General features: G+C 38.9%; 1 protein-coding gene across 1 annotated transcript in view; it reads right to left on the minus strand.

Annotated features, from left to right (window-relative positions):
- Positions 1-16,999, minus strand: part of bmp6 (bone morphogenetic protein 6) — a 45,224-nt gene that overhangs the window by 2,713 nt on the left and 25,512 nt on the right. Inside the window, exons 3-6 of the mRNA XM_072691370.1 lie at positions 11,875-12,023; positions 10,702-10,896; positions 1,636-1,712; positions 1,264-1,374 (exon numbers count right to left, since the gene is read on the minus strand). Of these exons, the coding sequence (XP_072547471.1) occupies positions 1,264-1,374; positions 1,636-1,712; positions 10,702-10,896; positions 11,875-12,023 (532 nt within the window). The remainder of the gene's footprint in view (positions 1-1,263; positions 1,375-1,635; positions 1,713-10,701; positions 10,897-11,874; positions 12,024-16,999) is intronic.

Genomic DNA, 16,999 nt, shown 5'->3' on the forward strand with positions numbered 1-16,999 from the left:
AGCTGTAGTCAATAATGAGCACTAACAGGAAGTTAGGAGGCCTTAAAACATTTTTGGACTTTTAGCAACATCAAGTAATGCATGTTATTGTACCTTTATTGTGAATTGAAGTTCGCAGAAATCATTGAATAATGTGTGAGTTTATCTTATCTAATCGACATTTAAACCATGTTAAAGGAATATCAAACTCATAGTCTCCAAGCATTTCTACTTATAAGTATATTACTTAAAATACTGCTGCATAATTTGAGAAATTCTGCTGGAAATTCAGCATTTTAGGATGCAGTGATCCCAAAAAACACTTTTGGCTGGTCTGTCATTGGGACTCATTCACCAATCTTCCTAAGAATGTGTCTTAAATTTGTTCTTGAAAAAAATCCTCACAACAAGTCTGTAAATGATGTGTTGTTAAACTAAAGAATTTTTCACAGTTTGCTCTTATGAATTTAATGAATGTCCTTGAAATGCAACAAATCCCAAATGTCAAAATCTTTGTGAAAACTGTAGGTGTTTTTTAAAAAGAAGATTCTACATAAGAACGATTTGTGAATAAGGCTCATTCTTTCATACAACTAACTACTTTTGCCTGGCTAGCACTCACTGTGAGTTGTGTACATGCTTCAAAAGCTTCCAAGTTATAGCTACTAAGAGCATGGTCTAGTAGCTCTAGGATTAAATTGTGACTTTCTTAACTGAACACTTATGATGATAAAAATACATTTATAGTATGGTCTTCACAGTAATCCTGAGTCTTTCTGAATACAGTCAAAATTCATGAGTGACTGAAAGGAGGACAAACCATATTCTACATGGATTTCTTCTACATATATAAAGTTGTATAACATTTTATTCCACAGTAGTTTTGAACCCTTTTCTGCAAGTTAATAACGACCATTTAGTGTAAATGTCTCCATACACTTATAGGCTCAAATACTTGATGCAGACACTTATTACTGGCCAGCACTTTATGTCTGAAATACACCCTTTAGTTCACGAACATCTATAGACTACCCGTCTCTGTGGAATGAAGAAAAGTGGAGTCCAGGAAGTAATTGTAGTAAAAAATGTCTATAATTCTTTTTAAATACACTGGAAAATGAAAAGCTAAACAAGGTATGGGTTTGGCAGTGGCTTGGTTTCATATAGCCTGTTAGGACTATTCTGACTAATTCAAGACATAAAAAATACCAGATTATCATCACCATCTATAAAGCAGCTTGGCCTTGAGGCTGTTTTCTAGGTAATATGTTTTTCAAAGCTCACCAGTGTCTGTACAATAGCATGGTTGGTAGCGTTCATGTGAGCATTCAACGGAAAGGAGCATTCGCCATCACAGTAGTTGGCTGCATAGCCTTCAGGTGCAATGATCCAGTCCTGGCAGGAGACAAAAACAAATACAGTAAATTGTCTAGGTCAGTGTAAAGTCTTTGTAAGACCTGATTTCAGACCTACAGCACATTATTTGCTGTTACTTTTTAAGAGGAAAATCCTATTGCTTTGAGAATGCTCATTATATACATATATACATTTATATATTATATAAATTGATTTATCTGCCGCAGCTGTTTATGGTAGTCATGAGTGCATGTGAGTTATGTGTGCTCATACATCGGATGTGCCTGTATGTTTTCTTACCTGCCAGCCCAGCTCTCTGAAGCTAACATATAGTTCATGCTTTCTGCATGCCGTCTTCTGATCACTGCTGTTGTAATCTGTAAATGAGAAAACAAGAGAGGTGTGAAGCATTTCATTAACTCCCACACTAGATGTTATGCTCCCTCTCCCCACAGAAATAAGAACCTAATAATTATAAGTTCAAGGGCTTGGTGTGAAGACCTCCAAAAATTTATATTTATCTCGTTCACGCTTAAGTTCTCCAGCAAACACAGACAAACATGGGTTGGCTTGTCAAGCTTGTGGTGGGGATCTCCAGTATGTCCTCCTCTATTCCCTGAATCAGTTTGAAGTCAGCTGCCAACATTTCTGAGGGATTTCTGAGGGAACCATTGCTAAACTGCTCCTGCAGAAAGGTTTGCTGGGGGTGCAGCGTTCTACTGTTGATTACACAAATATGATCTGCATATATATTTCATTTCAAAGAATAATCCAAACTTATCACAAAATTAAATGCCCAAAGGAAGCAAAACTAAATCTAACAATTACAAAACAAAAGATCTAGAAGACCAAGAAAATATTTAGACAGAATTGCTCATATGCTGGTCAGAAAGGTAAAGCAAAAACACTATATGACACCAAGGGACTGCAAGAGGATTTGCTAGGACTGGAATGGGGGTGCACAATTCAACTGTGCGCCATTGCTCACAAAAATATGACCTGCATTAAAAAAATAAAATAAAGGAAGGAAACCAACCCAAACTTTTCACAAAATTAAATGTTTGCATCAGAATATCAGTGTTTCTTTGGAACATGAGTGTATATTTGCCATTGTCTTTAGGAGCTGTGTTTTTCTTCAACTGTTACCAACAAAAGAACATCAGGTGTAAAATGAAAGACTATTGCTTTCACTGTTCCTGTACCAGACATCTATCATCATAGGCAGTGATGATTATTTTTTTCTGTGGGCAATGTAATGATCTCCCTGCTGCCGAGGGTGTGAGAGCATTATGGCCAGCAGGTAGCTATGAGTGTTCTAAGCAGAAGGTCATCTCCGGCTCTGCCTTCAGCTCTGACCTACACTCTGACTCCTACTTTCCACTGACGTTACATTTTTTTGTGAGAGACAGACTATGTCGCTGTCATATCAAAACCTCAACCGTTTTCTAACACCACTGGAAAACTAGCTTTGTGGTATCCAAGATAAATATGCTTAAAATAAAAGCTTGCGGGATTAATGTACATTAAAGTGGAAAACATTTTTCCTTCTTCTTTAAACGCACCATTTTTTAATAACACCAGTCATATAGAAATAGAGAAATATAACAAGAAAAGAAAAGAAAGGGTGTGAAAGAGAAATCGCAGAGTGAAAGAATGAAAGGGCACTATATATGATATCAGCCTTGACCAGATGCAATCGCTTCCTGTTATTTTATGTCCCTGCCCAGAAAGGCGCATTCAGTCTTTATAACATGCAAAGCTGACCACAGCAATTGTACAACGCGCTGTGGCATTTTCTGCTTTGTGGTGCAAATTGGATTAATTTTTGAGGCCTAAAAGGGAGAGCGCGAGTGCTAAGCAGGACAGGAACAGGGACGACTCAGTCACCACATTCATTCATGTGGCCTTGTGGCATTATGGATGACAATTAACTGAATCGCTATTAATGCACACTTACTTACTTATACATACTTAGAAAATAGAAAAAAAAGTTATTGTGGCATGTACGAAACTATGGACATCATTACTGCTAAATTACTGTTTAAAACAGTAGTAAGCAAATTGTAATATTTCCAGTGCCAGAAATGCCAAAGAAATTCCTCCTCACGCATATGTTCACAGCAGCGCTCCAAAAAAGCAGGATAAGCTTGTTTTTAATGCCCTTGATTTCAGATGAATGAATAACAAGTGTCCTAGTATTTGTGTCCATACACTGTATATCAGACTCTACCTCAAACCACTTCAGGAAATGCAAGCTGAAGCGTCCCTTGACTTGAATGTAATTGAAAAAAATCGTCTTAAAATATAAAAAAACTATTAACATTCTGCAAGGAAAATTCAACCATACATTCTGTGCGAAATTTTCAAGAAGAGAAAAAACATAACCTCATATCTCATATTAACACTTGGCTCTTAACAGGGCTCCTAGTTAATCTGCCTACAAGAATAGGAAACAGTTGAGCATGACACAACAGTAAGGTCACAGGAGGTCAGTCCACTAGTCACAACAAAGCACACTCAGATAGCAGTTTCTAATTTAGGAGTTCTCAGCTGCAATTGGAGGAAACCCAGTGAAGGGCTTGATAGTCAAAAATTTAAAATACATGGAGCTATGACTGTATGAATGTATATAAGTTATATTACATTAATACAATAACTGGTAAATGCCTTAACAACTGTCAGCTCACATGAAGAAGATATGATATAGAAAAAGAAAGAAGTCATAAAACCAAGTCATTGAAACCCCCCCCAAAAAAAAAAATTATATATATGAACATTCCTTAATGAAACTTTTCCTGAATGAAACGCGAGCTACATTTAAAAACCTAAAGTGCAATATATATATATATATATATATATATATATATATATATATATATATATTGCACTTTAGGTTTTTAAATGTAGCTCGCGTTTCATTCAGGAAAAGTTTCATTAAGGAATGTAATGTATATGTATATGAATATAGGAATGTATATGTATATATATATATATATATATATATATATATATATATATATATATATATATATATATATATATATATAGCATCTTAGTGATTTTTCTGCTCAAATACACATTCACTTATACACATCTTTTAGCTCTTTAGCTTTAGTGTAGTATTATATAGTTTATTATTGGAGCAGAAAAATCAACATCCAGTGTCCATCCTTAACTGACCACACCTGATCCCACTAGTCAGGATCTTCAGGTGCATCTGCATACTGCAGTGAGGTGTTTGAGATTAGGATTAGAGCTAATCTAGGCTCTAACAAGTAGGGATGGCCACTCCCGGCTTAAATGTTCCACAAGCAACAAGTCCTGGCAAACTACGCCTTCCGCAAAGAAGAACAGTGTAGGTGTCCGCCCACTGCACTGCATGTTTAATTAACAACTGTTTTAAGGACTGAAAGAAAATGGTGTTTGAGGAGAGAGGTTTTGCAACTTTGTTTTTAATAGACTGATTTCATTAGTTTAATATCAACCATATTTTATGTTTGTGATACTTTACTGATTCCTTCACATTTTACCAACCACATGGATCCCCTGTTACACAGCATGTAGCATAAACAGATTAAATGCAGTGGAATATGTTCTTTTATTAATAAACAGATGGGTAGTAAGTTATATTTTATAGATGACACACAAACTCCTTGTATTTCCAAACTAGCAACTTACCTTTCAATGGAAGTCAATTTCAGAGCATTTCTATTGGTCCAATGACACAACATAGAAAACAACTGCCAGATTTAAATGTCCAAAATGAAAAATGCTTATAATGCTTAACAATACACAAATTCTGTATTTGTGTTTAAATGGTGTTTAAATATTTTTTACGTATTTGCAGTACTTATCATAGGGTTCCCAAATGAGAAGAGCTGTGAATATGGTCTGACCCATGTTGACCATGTTCCAGTTAAACATTCCAATTGTTTAAAATTGTTTGAAAACACTATTCAACAATATTTCCAAAAATAAAATGTTTTGCTAAAGACTTCAAAGTTTACCACAACTGTTTTGACAATCCTATATTTGTGTTTTATGGTGAATCTAACCTAAATAGGTTCCACCTTTTAGGTCCCAGGTTAGCATTATTAGTTATACCAGTTGATAACAACACATTATACAATATTTTGCACATCCAAACATCATGGAAATATGTCCACAGATAGAAGTTGGACAGTACTGTGTGTATGACTGATTTAATGAGACATAAATGGATAGAAGTGCTGATAAACTGTATAATTCTACTGTTTTACAACTGTACAGTGCAGCCCCTTGGATTTCGAACTCGGGGTTGGAAAGTGTGCCGACTTTTCAAGTAGGAAATGCAACTTCCGGAGGTGTGCCAGGTAAAATTCTCGGAAGTCAGACATCCCTGTTCAAATGGAATTCAAGTTTCGTTTTTAGATGTAAGGTTTATTTGTTTTAAATTTCATCATGGACTGCTGCTGCTCACACCCCAAAAAAGAGCTTCTTTAAGACTTCCAGTTTCTATCCTGATATATACTAAGAAATCCCACAAATAATCCAGTACTCAGTTATGCTCTTTTAGTCTGATACTTTGTTTTTACTCCAACTTAAGCAGTTGCATTGCTTTTTTGATCGAAAAGACTTTTACATGAGTAGCCTGCACTGTCTACCTGTTACCAACTGTTATGAACCAACAGTAGTGAACTTTTCAGGCCCATGAAGCAAGAGTTTGGCCTAGTGCCTCCAGCCTTGATATGCAGACCCTTAAATGAGACCTCCGCTTGTTTTCCTCTCCTTCTATCCAGGCTGAGGAGGGTAAATATTTACTGAGATAAATCTGCCAGTAGGAGTGGCCCCTGAGACCTCCCAGCATGCCCTTGGGGGTCCCCCTTCCCCTCTGATTTCGTTTTAGGTACGAGTTTGCGGTCTTAGACCATCTACCTCACTTCAAATCATAGGCTGAGACTGCCACGCCACCTCAATAATCACATACACAGACACCCACATGGATAAACACCTATCCAAAGCCCCAGGATGGGAAAAAGTTACACATACACACCAAATGTGGGAATGTATAGTCTAAAACTGCAGGCTTATATATGATTTTAATGTCAGCATGCATAAGAAAAATGGGCCTCAAGTGCAATGACTGACCATGAGGAGAAACATATAATAACACACACACACACACACACATTTAGTGTAACTGCCTTTTTACTTTTACTGCTGCCAGTGTTTACAGTCAGGGAGCTCTTTAGGAGAAATAAAGCAGATATTTAGTGCTCTCTGTTTCATTGAGTGTAAAGGCCAGATTTGTGGTACCCCATAAAGCACCTCATCCATTCCTGTCCATAAAAGTTTAATGCCACACTGCTACTGCTGAGAGCTTGGCCCCCTGTGCACTCCATCTGTACCCCTCCCAACCTCACCCCTGGCTTGAGAAAACAGGCATCCTTATCCCACTATGCCAAGGCTCCGCTGAGCTGTTTAACTCTCTGATAAGCAACAGAGTTATCTTTATGACTCTGTGTCACTCTCCCACAGGAAATGTAAAATTATTGAGGAGGTTGTAAAAAATATAAATCAGTGAAAAGCAAAAACCCCAGGAAAACCTGTTGTATTAAATGTATTTCTTCAAAATGATGTTTTAAATGATATGTGCATTGAGTCTATAAATGACTCAAAACATTTCCACGTCCACATTTTCAACATTTCCATCCAGAGTAAACACTGTTAAACATGCTATTAAACATATTAAACTAAGACATTAAACATATGCATACAAATACAATATTTATTATACTAAATTACTACTTATTAATAATTATAATTACTACTTATTAATATTATTATTTTATTCCAACATGGAAGCCATACTCACAATAATACATTGTGGGGTGCTATGTAACATGGTAGTAAATGTTATTCTAAAATTGCTAAAATACAGTTTTCATGTGGTCAAGTTCTTGACCTAGCGCACATTTGTCTGCGTAAAGAACATTTTGAATTTAAAAACTCTCTATTTTCCCTCTCATTTTTGAGTGATGGGGCACCCTTGTTCCAGTGTGGCAAGGATCAGCTGAGCTGTTTAACTCTCTGATAAAAAAGAGTTGTAATGTAATATAATGTAATATAAAGTTATAACATATAAAAATATCAGGGAAAACAAAAAGCCAAACAAAAGATGTTATATTAAACATATTACCTCTAAATTAACAGCTTTTCTACAGCCTTTCTACATTTTATTTCTAAATGAATCAATAATAATCAGTAGAATAATGGTTTGATTCATGTGAAAATGGCCATGTACTAATGAAAAATATTGTATTCATTATATAATTAAAAATAGTACTCTTATAATAGTAATAGTACTTACTTTAAACAAACTCTTATGTCATTGGAAACACTTTGGCACATTTTTTGTACCTTATGCAGCTCATCAAACGTTGTGGTCACAAATGGCACGGGTTTCGTAGAATGACTCAACAGGAACGCTATTACCCATGGTGATCCCACTGTACGCTACAGATGCAACTACATTACTCCTTTAAAGGTCAAGTCATTCAAGCTGTTGGACTGCCGTCCTCTAGAGGAAGATTCACCCACAATTATGCAGTCACAGGGCAGACGTCACGTCAGACACTCGGACAAGGAGAGTGACACACACTGACTTCACAGAGGCAAGAACAGAAGCCCTGAAGCACTCCCTCATTCTCGCTCTCGTTCCCAGCTCCCAATAAGACTTGAAAGAGAATGTTACTGTTGTCTGTGTCCATGTGAAGTTTATCTTTCTTCCTGTCTTTCATCACTGCCGTTATTAAGCCCCTCTCTCTGGAGCACGCCAATGTCTAATTACGCTGACGGTAAACAAAAGGAAGGCGGGGGGTCGGGGGGGGGGCTTGGGGGGTGGAGGAGGCGTGGGGGCCAGGGGCTGGGAGGGTGGCCCACATGAAACCTTGCAGCTGGACAGTGGCGTGTTATTATAATTCTTTAAGCGATACTGTTAGCTCTGTCAGACGCTTTAGCACAGTGGCTAATGACGGTCCTGAGGTAATTACAGGTCTTGCTCAGGAACGCCTCACTGAGCAATGCTAGATGGTCGTTAACTTCTCTGGAGTGCAGCCCAGCTCCCGCTGCAATGCAAACCAGCAATTATCCATGAAGGTGTTTGGGTTTTTTTGGTTTTTTTTTTTTCTCTCCCTCTCTTTTTTCCATAGTTATCCAAAGTTGTGAAAGAGAGGCGAAGCTCTATATAAACTGTGAGTTAAATGATGAACTGGGACCGGAACCCAAGAAAGGCCTTAATAATGATTGTAAAAGAGCAATAACAGTAAAGATATCAGAAAAGAAGTGTGTATCTATCTTATTATTAGGAAGACAGCTGTCACTGTACGCTGTGAGAAGTGCAATATGGTATTGGAACCATATGCCATCTGAACAGCCACACAGGGACTGCTATCACACGGGCCTCACAACTTCCTGCTCTGAATCTAAATATTTACGCTCCAATCATCCCAAGTGGAGCAAGCAAGCAAGACTGATTTTGGGTTATATAAAGTCCAATCCTCTAGGTCAAATTAAGCAGATTTTCCTCATTACCCATGACATGTAGCGTGTGGCCTTTTTGAGGTGAGTCTCACCACTGCAGTATGGGCTGAGAAGAACAACATGAGAGACCTTGCTGTGAACTGACCTACCAAAGCTACTAATGTAAATAGGGCTCAGTTACAGTCTGAGTGAATTCTCTAAAGAAACAAAGCTGAAGACGTTCTACTCGGCTCTCTCTTTTCAGCTCTTCAATCTATCTATGCTTTGTTGTTTGATTCCCGAATCAGCATATACAGTACCATTAAGGATCAAGTATGCTATTCCCTCTTAGCTGGGACATGTAGAAGCTCATGTTGAAAACTCTAATGCTGGAAGAACACATGAGCGCATGTCACAAAATGCACGTTCACAGATTTATCCTTCAGGCCCAATACAGTTCACTCCCAAATGCTAAATTAGCACTGGATCAAGTGGGTATTAGTGTTAAGCCATCTGGTCCTTTCCCAAGCCCAGCTCCCACAAAACACAAAGACCACCTCAAAGCTGTGATGTAATGAGAAACAGAGATTCTGGATTTAGACCTCCTCAACCTCTTTCCCGCTAAGAGCTGTCCAAACTAGCTCAGTACTGAGAGGCAATTGTGTGATGTGCACATAATTCATTGAGTAATTCTACTTTGACCAGAGCTGTGTTTAAGCTCCCCCTCCCTTCCCAGCAAAAATGCCCGTCTTAGAATGAGGGACATTGGATAGAACTAGAATTAGATAGAATTAGATTGCCGTTTTCAAAAGAGGATGTTAGCTTTTCCTTGTCTTACTTGTATTAGTTTGTTAAGTACTAATGTGGGAGAAGGACCCTCTGAAAAAGTGGTTGGCCAGAGGCTTGGTCATGCAGGTTGACCAAATATGACCATGCTGGTCGACTAGCATGAACAACTATAACAAAGCTGGTCGACTAGCACGACCAGCATTACCATGGTCATTATTAGCATGAGCAAACTGGATGATCAGCATGACCAGCATCACCAAGCTGGTCCTCCAGCATGACCAGGCATGATCAAAAGCAACATATACTGTACTGGTCAGGGCTGGTAAGAACTAGCCAGCTTACCAGCATAGGGTATGTTTTTGTCTGTATGAGTGACTTTTCAACCACCTTGACCAGAAAAAAACAACTTTGACTGTCCAAAACCAGCTACCAGCCAAAACTGTGGACTGACATTACTAATATACTATACATACCATATAGTAATATCACAGGATTTTACACTAATATGATTTGGGTTAAACAACGTTACAGAGTTCTGCAAAGAGGTCTCGCAGTGTTCCACAGAAGTTGGACTTGGAGTGGCAATAACAGAGACACCATTCTCCATATCATAAGTCAGAGATTTTGAAGCCGTTATTTTAAGATAAAATTGCTACATAATAGCAGCTGCAAATTATTTTGAGGATCCAAGTATAGTATCTTTCTCTAACAGCTCTGACAAATTTCCTCTCAACTTCCTTTGTAGCGTTCTGAGGAAAATAACTCACTGAACAGACTCGTAATGGGTTTCAGAAATGGCAACATGTCATACTGAACTGTACAAATGGCACAACTGAACTGTACTACTGGCACTCACCGGCACTGGAGCTCACCTTTGTCAACTTTAAAAGGGGTTTAGAGTTTTAACCAAACAGCGAACCACATGTGACTTCTAGGTCTAATTAAAATGTAGTGAGCTGTCCACCATACATCTTTTGGACTAGTACAAGGTAGGCCTGCAAATCCTGTCATTTCACTGTTAGAAATGGGCTTGTGGACAAAGACTAGTTTTAGGCAGGAGGAGTGACTGCAACCAACCTGTCTGTCCAGGACCTTTGGGCGCCTCCTGTGGATGAGAGGAGCGGTTGCGGTTTTGCTGCCTGCGTTTTCCTGTGGAGCGCGCAGTGCGGACATGGACCTCGCTCACCTTGAAGAAGGCAACCATGAACGGTTGCCGCTCTAGAGCTCCATCACGACCCACTAACCCAGCTTCTCTGGGGCTAATGTTCTGACCTGAGAAGAACACAAAGGTGTCGTTATTACATGTGTTTGTAACAGAAATAGCAAGAAAAATACATATTTTACATGTTTGAAATTGATTTATAAGTTATAAAGCAGCACTGTTTTATTGAAAGTAAAAATGACATTTACATATTGCTACACTTAGCTAAAACTATTAATCACAGAATGGCACCAGTGCTGAGGGGGTAAAGGAAAGGTCTTACTGTCAGTTCTGTTATGTGTAACAGACACCAGCACTGACTAACATAATGCAATGCTATGCAATGAGCAATGGGGGGAGATGCTACCCACCAAGGAAGAGCAAGGCCAATAGGTGGTTGTGACATCAGCAGGGTTCAAATCAGCAGTCTGCCAATAATAAGGCCAGTAGCTCTGCACAGCTGTTTCCCCCATTCAATTTTATATTTATGAATAAATATTGGCTAGTCCCCCGCCTTCTTAGGACATTTGAAAAATGTCTGGGGATGAGGAGTGAGACAATCAGGTATTGCTACTATTTTTGATATCGCTATATAAAACAGGAAAAATCCTCACTATTTTGTCATCAATTGAGGCAGAGTTACAGACATAGCAGAACTGAAATTTCCACTTTTTGGGGGCACTCAAAACAGGTTTGGAGCAGCAAAAGTATAATTTATTGACACAAATCACTTGTCAACAAATTGCAAATTGCTACAAGAAGTATGAATGTAAAAATGTTTATAGATACTGGATGATCTATCTTGATAATAAAGGTTCTAAAAAAAATAAAGTGATGACTTAGATCAGGAAAGACAAAAAATGCACAGGGCATATAAAACTGGGATTGAAAATGGCTTTCTTAAACCACAGAATAGCACAATTTTTGGGCATTCCCTGCCTTGTAGCCTCTGGACATGCTGTATAGCTTGTTGATGTCTTTAGGCAAGAATTGCACAAAAACTCTTAAACTCTAATATCTTAACCCTCAGTCCCTGCCCTGTATCTTACCACTGCTGGTCTCCACACTGATCTGCAGACCCAGATTGTGATGGGGACTCATTACCCACAGGTTACTGGTGGCTGTGATGTCAAACTCCAGCCAGCCTTCTTCCACAGCCCACAGTTGGCGGGACTCCAACAGAAACAGATCTGCGTCTCTGAAGTAAAAAAAAAAAAAAGATCTTAAGTTATGATCAAATGCAGCTTCTCAAGAATGTCTCATCCTGTTGATGATGCTTAACTACGGATATTATACAAGCTGTGTGCACAACTAAACCCCAGTATTAGCAATACATGCACCTTACAGTTGCTATTATAAAGACACATGTGGCTACACAAATGACCTACCCATGCTCTACGATCTTTTAGGTACTGTTACTGTGTTGGACAAACTTTACAGAAAATTGTTAAAATCTTTTGGAGCATAATGAGCATTTTCCATTAAAACAGCTGCATTTAGACAACGATAGATCAGATTACTACTATCAGACATTTTAGAGATCCACATCTGGTTGGCAGCCTAAGAGCTCTTACTCCGCAATGCGGGGAGAAGTTAGGATGATTTGAAGGGCCTGTGATTAAAAAACAAAAATATTACTTGAGTATTTTTGCAGAATTAAAGTTGTGGGGCATGTAAGAGTAAAGTTTATAAATGGTTTGGTAGTTTTATTTATGATCCTACAAGGCCACATTTTCACAAAGGCAGTTGGGGCCTTAAGGTTTGAGAAGCAGGCTTGGAAGCGGAAGGTCACCAGTTTGATCCCCTGGACAAGCAGGAAGTGGAGGAATGAAAACTGTACATTCTCCTCCCTTCATATTGGTCTCTGGGTGCTGAGGTGTTCAGTGTCATTGATGGGTTAAATGCCAATTAGTTTCAATAAAATAATTCCATTATCTTGGGAAAACATTTGTTAGATTGTGAAATGACCTAATAAACAAAATCTCAATAAAATAAATACCTAGTTATAATGGGAAAAATAAGAGTAAATAAAATAGGCACATTAATGACCATTCAGTGCTTTGTATGTAACATTTCTAGCAAGCTAAGTTAAAGTCACAGCCTGTACCATAACTTAGTGAGTTGCCTTAAGCTACTTCAATAAAGCTTAATCACTAGAAAAGTGTGAATCTTAAAATTATAATAAAAAATAATCTCTAAGAAGTTCATAGGTGTTTGCTTTAGCTATAAAATAGGTGATATAAATTAGGCTGTCCTATTTTGAAGCCAACATATCCCAAGATCCACTGGATGCCAATTGCAGCAGGTTGCTTGGTGAGAGGAGTAGCATTGTGTGACGCAGAAGTAAGGGCAGGAACAGCGGTGCGGAGACACAAACAGGAAATCTGTCGTAGAGCAGTCCGTCTCACTTCAGTTTGGCCTTCACAGTCTACGCAGCCTACACAGCATATGCAGTCCCTGAACTGGTTAACTTGCCCATTCATAGGAACACAACTCCTGATAAAAGAAATTCATTGGACTTTTGTTGGAGTGGTTTGCTTGCTTTTCACATTTTTGTTTCTCTCCTCATTGTCTAAGTTGAGGAGTTAAGGAGTCAATCAGGGCCAGAGCTAGAGCTAGGGACATACTGAAAAAACTTAAGAATAAAGATAATCAATGATGAAAAAAGTGAATAAAGATAATCAATGATGGCTTAATTGCAGCCTATGACTGACAGTCAACTGTATAGAGCTTAAGGTTGGGTTTAAAGTGAGTGTTAGTTTTAAGGTTAGATAAAGGTTAAAGCAGGATTATGCAAAAAAATAATTTCTTGCTCCTGGGCTCCCCCTATAGTCAGGAAGTGTAATTTGCTTTAGCCACCCCAAAGGACATGCTTACATGCATTTCTGGACAAACTGAGAGATACAGAACCATGTGGAAGCATGTGGACTGAGGCAGTACAGTAATATTACAGGATTTTACACAAATATGAGTCGGGTTACACAGTGATTTACGTAATTCTCATGAGTGTTGGCATTGCGAGCCTGGAGTAGCAATGATCTAGACAATATTCTCTCTATTGTAAGTCAGTGGAGCATCACAATGACTAAAGCTGTTATTTTAAGGTATAAAGGCTACACAGTGCTGCTTAAAGGTGACTGTAATATATATATATATATATATATATATATATATATATATATATAAAGCTGGATGTTGTGCATTAACAAACTGCTCATCGTGCAGTTTTTACCCACACCTGACAGCTTTACGCCTAGCCTTGAGTATCTACGTAATGTCACACCTTTTGACTCCTTTTTACACCTTCCAGGTCTTCCCATGAGTTCACACGTCTGCCCCAAAACTGCACATTACACAGAGGCCAATCCTCATTACACTAATGACACACTATGCTGGTCAGCAGAAAGCCTCTTCCTTACCGAGGTACTTCAAAGCAACCCAGGCACACAGGTGTTCTGGGAATGCCCCTGCAGTCATGCTTCAGCTGCCCCTCTTTACAGTGCACTAATTAGAGCTGCTTCGAAGCCCTCAATATGATGTCCGCTTCACACAGAGTTCACACATTATGCTTGGAGTGAACGGCTGGTCTGCTCACTACTGGTCAGCCACTGTTGCTTGGCAGGGAGTGTTTCTGGTAGCAGCATATAGACAGACTTACTGTAAAACTCTAAATTTAACTTTAATGATAAGGTTTGAGGTAACACAAGTATTTTTATTACATAAATCATTGTGCATGGTTTTAGCCTGCGGTTTGAGCATGGACAATTCTGGCCTTGCTGTTGTATGATTTTGTCCAGTATTAGTAAGTATTTATACAATAATTCCCTTGCATTTAGCTCTGCAGGCATATTCCATATTGTTGTCCCTGTGGTCAATGTAAAACATTTTTTCCAGTCATTTTAGAGCATTTCTATAGGCCCATTCATCATGACATTTTGAGTCAATGTAAAGAACAACTTTCAGATTCAAATGATGTCAAAAAGTAAAAACCGGCAGAAAGAGGAGCTTTAAAATGGAAGAAGGGAGATCAGTCAGAGAGGTCCTGATGGAGGTATAAACACAGTACTAAATGATTTGCCCCCTCATTAATTTCAACCTGGTCTTAGAAACCAGTAGACCAGTATTGAGGGATCTGAGTGAATAGAATAATGTGTAGGGCTGCAAAAGCTTAGGGCAATCACATGGCAGCTTCTTGCTATAAGCCACACATAGTCTTTACAGACCTTGTAGTAGTACGGGTTGAGAAAGTACAAATCTTCCCCAGGATTTTGAGTAAGAAACAGACTGTACAGCCACTAAACAGCAGTACGACTGAATTTAACCTCCATATTTAACCCACTCATGGCAATGAACACACACACTAATGAATAGGGGCAGTGAGCACACACACAGCAGTGGAAAGCCACCTCAGCAGCTAGGAAGCAATTAGGTTAGGTTTCTTGCGTAGGTGTTGAAGGAGGAAAAAGTGGGTTTTCATTCATTCACCCTGTTTCTCACTTCCTGCCAGTCCAGGGGATCAAACCAGTGGTCTTCTGGTCCCAGGCCCATTTCTCTAACCTTTAGGCCACAGCTGCTTCAGCTTAGACATCATCAAGTAGTGGCTGGTGTAACGACACGCCTTTCCTAGACCAGGGTTGAATTCTCTGACTGGGTAAACAGACCATGATATACCAATAAGAGTCCCTGGCCAGGACTCTGAACATGTTAGGTGTTAGTCCAGGTAGGTGGGACAAACACTGAATTCTATTTTCTTTTCCATTTAGCAGCAATTCTGTAATGCGAGTAATGTAATGAGTCAATCTACTAGCACAGTAATCTACCAGCCTACCTAATCACTTTGTTCTGCTGAAAAGTGGCTTGCTTAAAAATATTTGCTTAAAAAGAACATGCTACCATATTATAAAATAATTACAAAGCCGTTGTAAAGTAGGCCAAGGAGCTAAACATGGCGGTAAAGTGGGATTCTGGTGGTATTGAGGTTTAGCATGCTGCTGATGTGGGTAAACACCACCTCTGGTGGAATATTTTGCATCTTGATTAAAGACTTTCACACTTCAGAGCATTTCTTACATGCATGTGCTTATCCTATGTCTGCCACTTTCTCCAGACTATTCCAGACTGCTGTAATTAAAGTAATTATGTCGTTAAAAATGGCAAATTAATCTGCTTGTAAGCAAATGCTTTTTGCAAACTACACAACTATGGGGATTTGCACACCCAAGTGGTAGGCTAACTGAAGGAGACATGACAAAGCTGTATTTAGGAAAACTTTTAATGCAATGTTTAGTCTTCTTCTACACATTCAAGTCCCCAGTGTTAACCAGTTCATTTGGGTCCAGCTGGACAAAGGGATTTTGTTGTGTGAAAATGAAAGGAACAAAAATGTCCCTACTATTAAAATGAGAAGGTCTGCTAAACAAGACCTCATGATAAAGATTAGAGACTGCTCCAGAAAAAAAGGGAGCTAAGCAATTAGCGAAAATCTCCCCTTGACTTATGTTTCATTACAGCACACTAGGCTTTGGAACAGTTTCTAGTCATACAATGTGCTGAAAGGGGGGGGGGGGGGGGGGGGAGAAACAGGACAGAGAGGTCCATTTTGCTAAGTTTAGGGACAGGATCCATTTTAAATGAGACTAGTGGCTTTTCCTGTAAAATGTGACCTGATGACTAAGCATACGTTGTCACTTCATTGGTCACCTTTTTCACAACGGTCACTACATCCAATCATGCTGCTGGTGTGATTCATGGAGATCGTTCCTCCTTCCGCCCACAATGTCAACGTCTGACGTGTGTTTGGCTTGGTTCATTTTTAGACGTCAAATGAACTATTTTCGGCCGGCCGCTGTGGTGATGGCTTCGGCCGTGCAAAATACATGGTAGAAAACAGAGATGGAGGCATCTCGTCTGCGTCCCAGTTCTGCTCTGAATTCCCAGCACAGTGGGCCACAAACAAGAGTTTGGAGCCCTTGAGACTAGAGAAAAGAGTGTTTACATATCCTAAAGTTACCTCTAACATGTAAGACCTCTTTTTACAGAGCGGAATGTTCTAAAGGAAATTGTTTACTTGCATATTTAAGTGTTTGTTTGTTTATGTGCCATGTGCATGTGCCAAGTCATTGGCCTTTCAACATGGAAGCACAAGCAAGAGTATATTTAAACAGGTTAAGTGAG

This window comes from Salminus brasiliensis, chromosome 1, assembly GCF_030463535.1.
Source record: "Salminus brasiliensis chromosome 1, fSalBra1.hap2, whole genome shotgun sequence".
Lineage (NCBI taxonomy): Eukaryota > Metazoa > Chordata > Actinopteri > Characiformes > Bryconidae > Salminus > Salminus brasiliensis.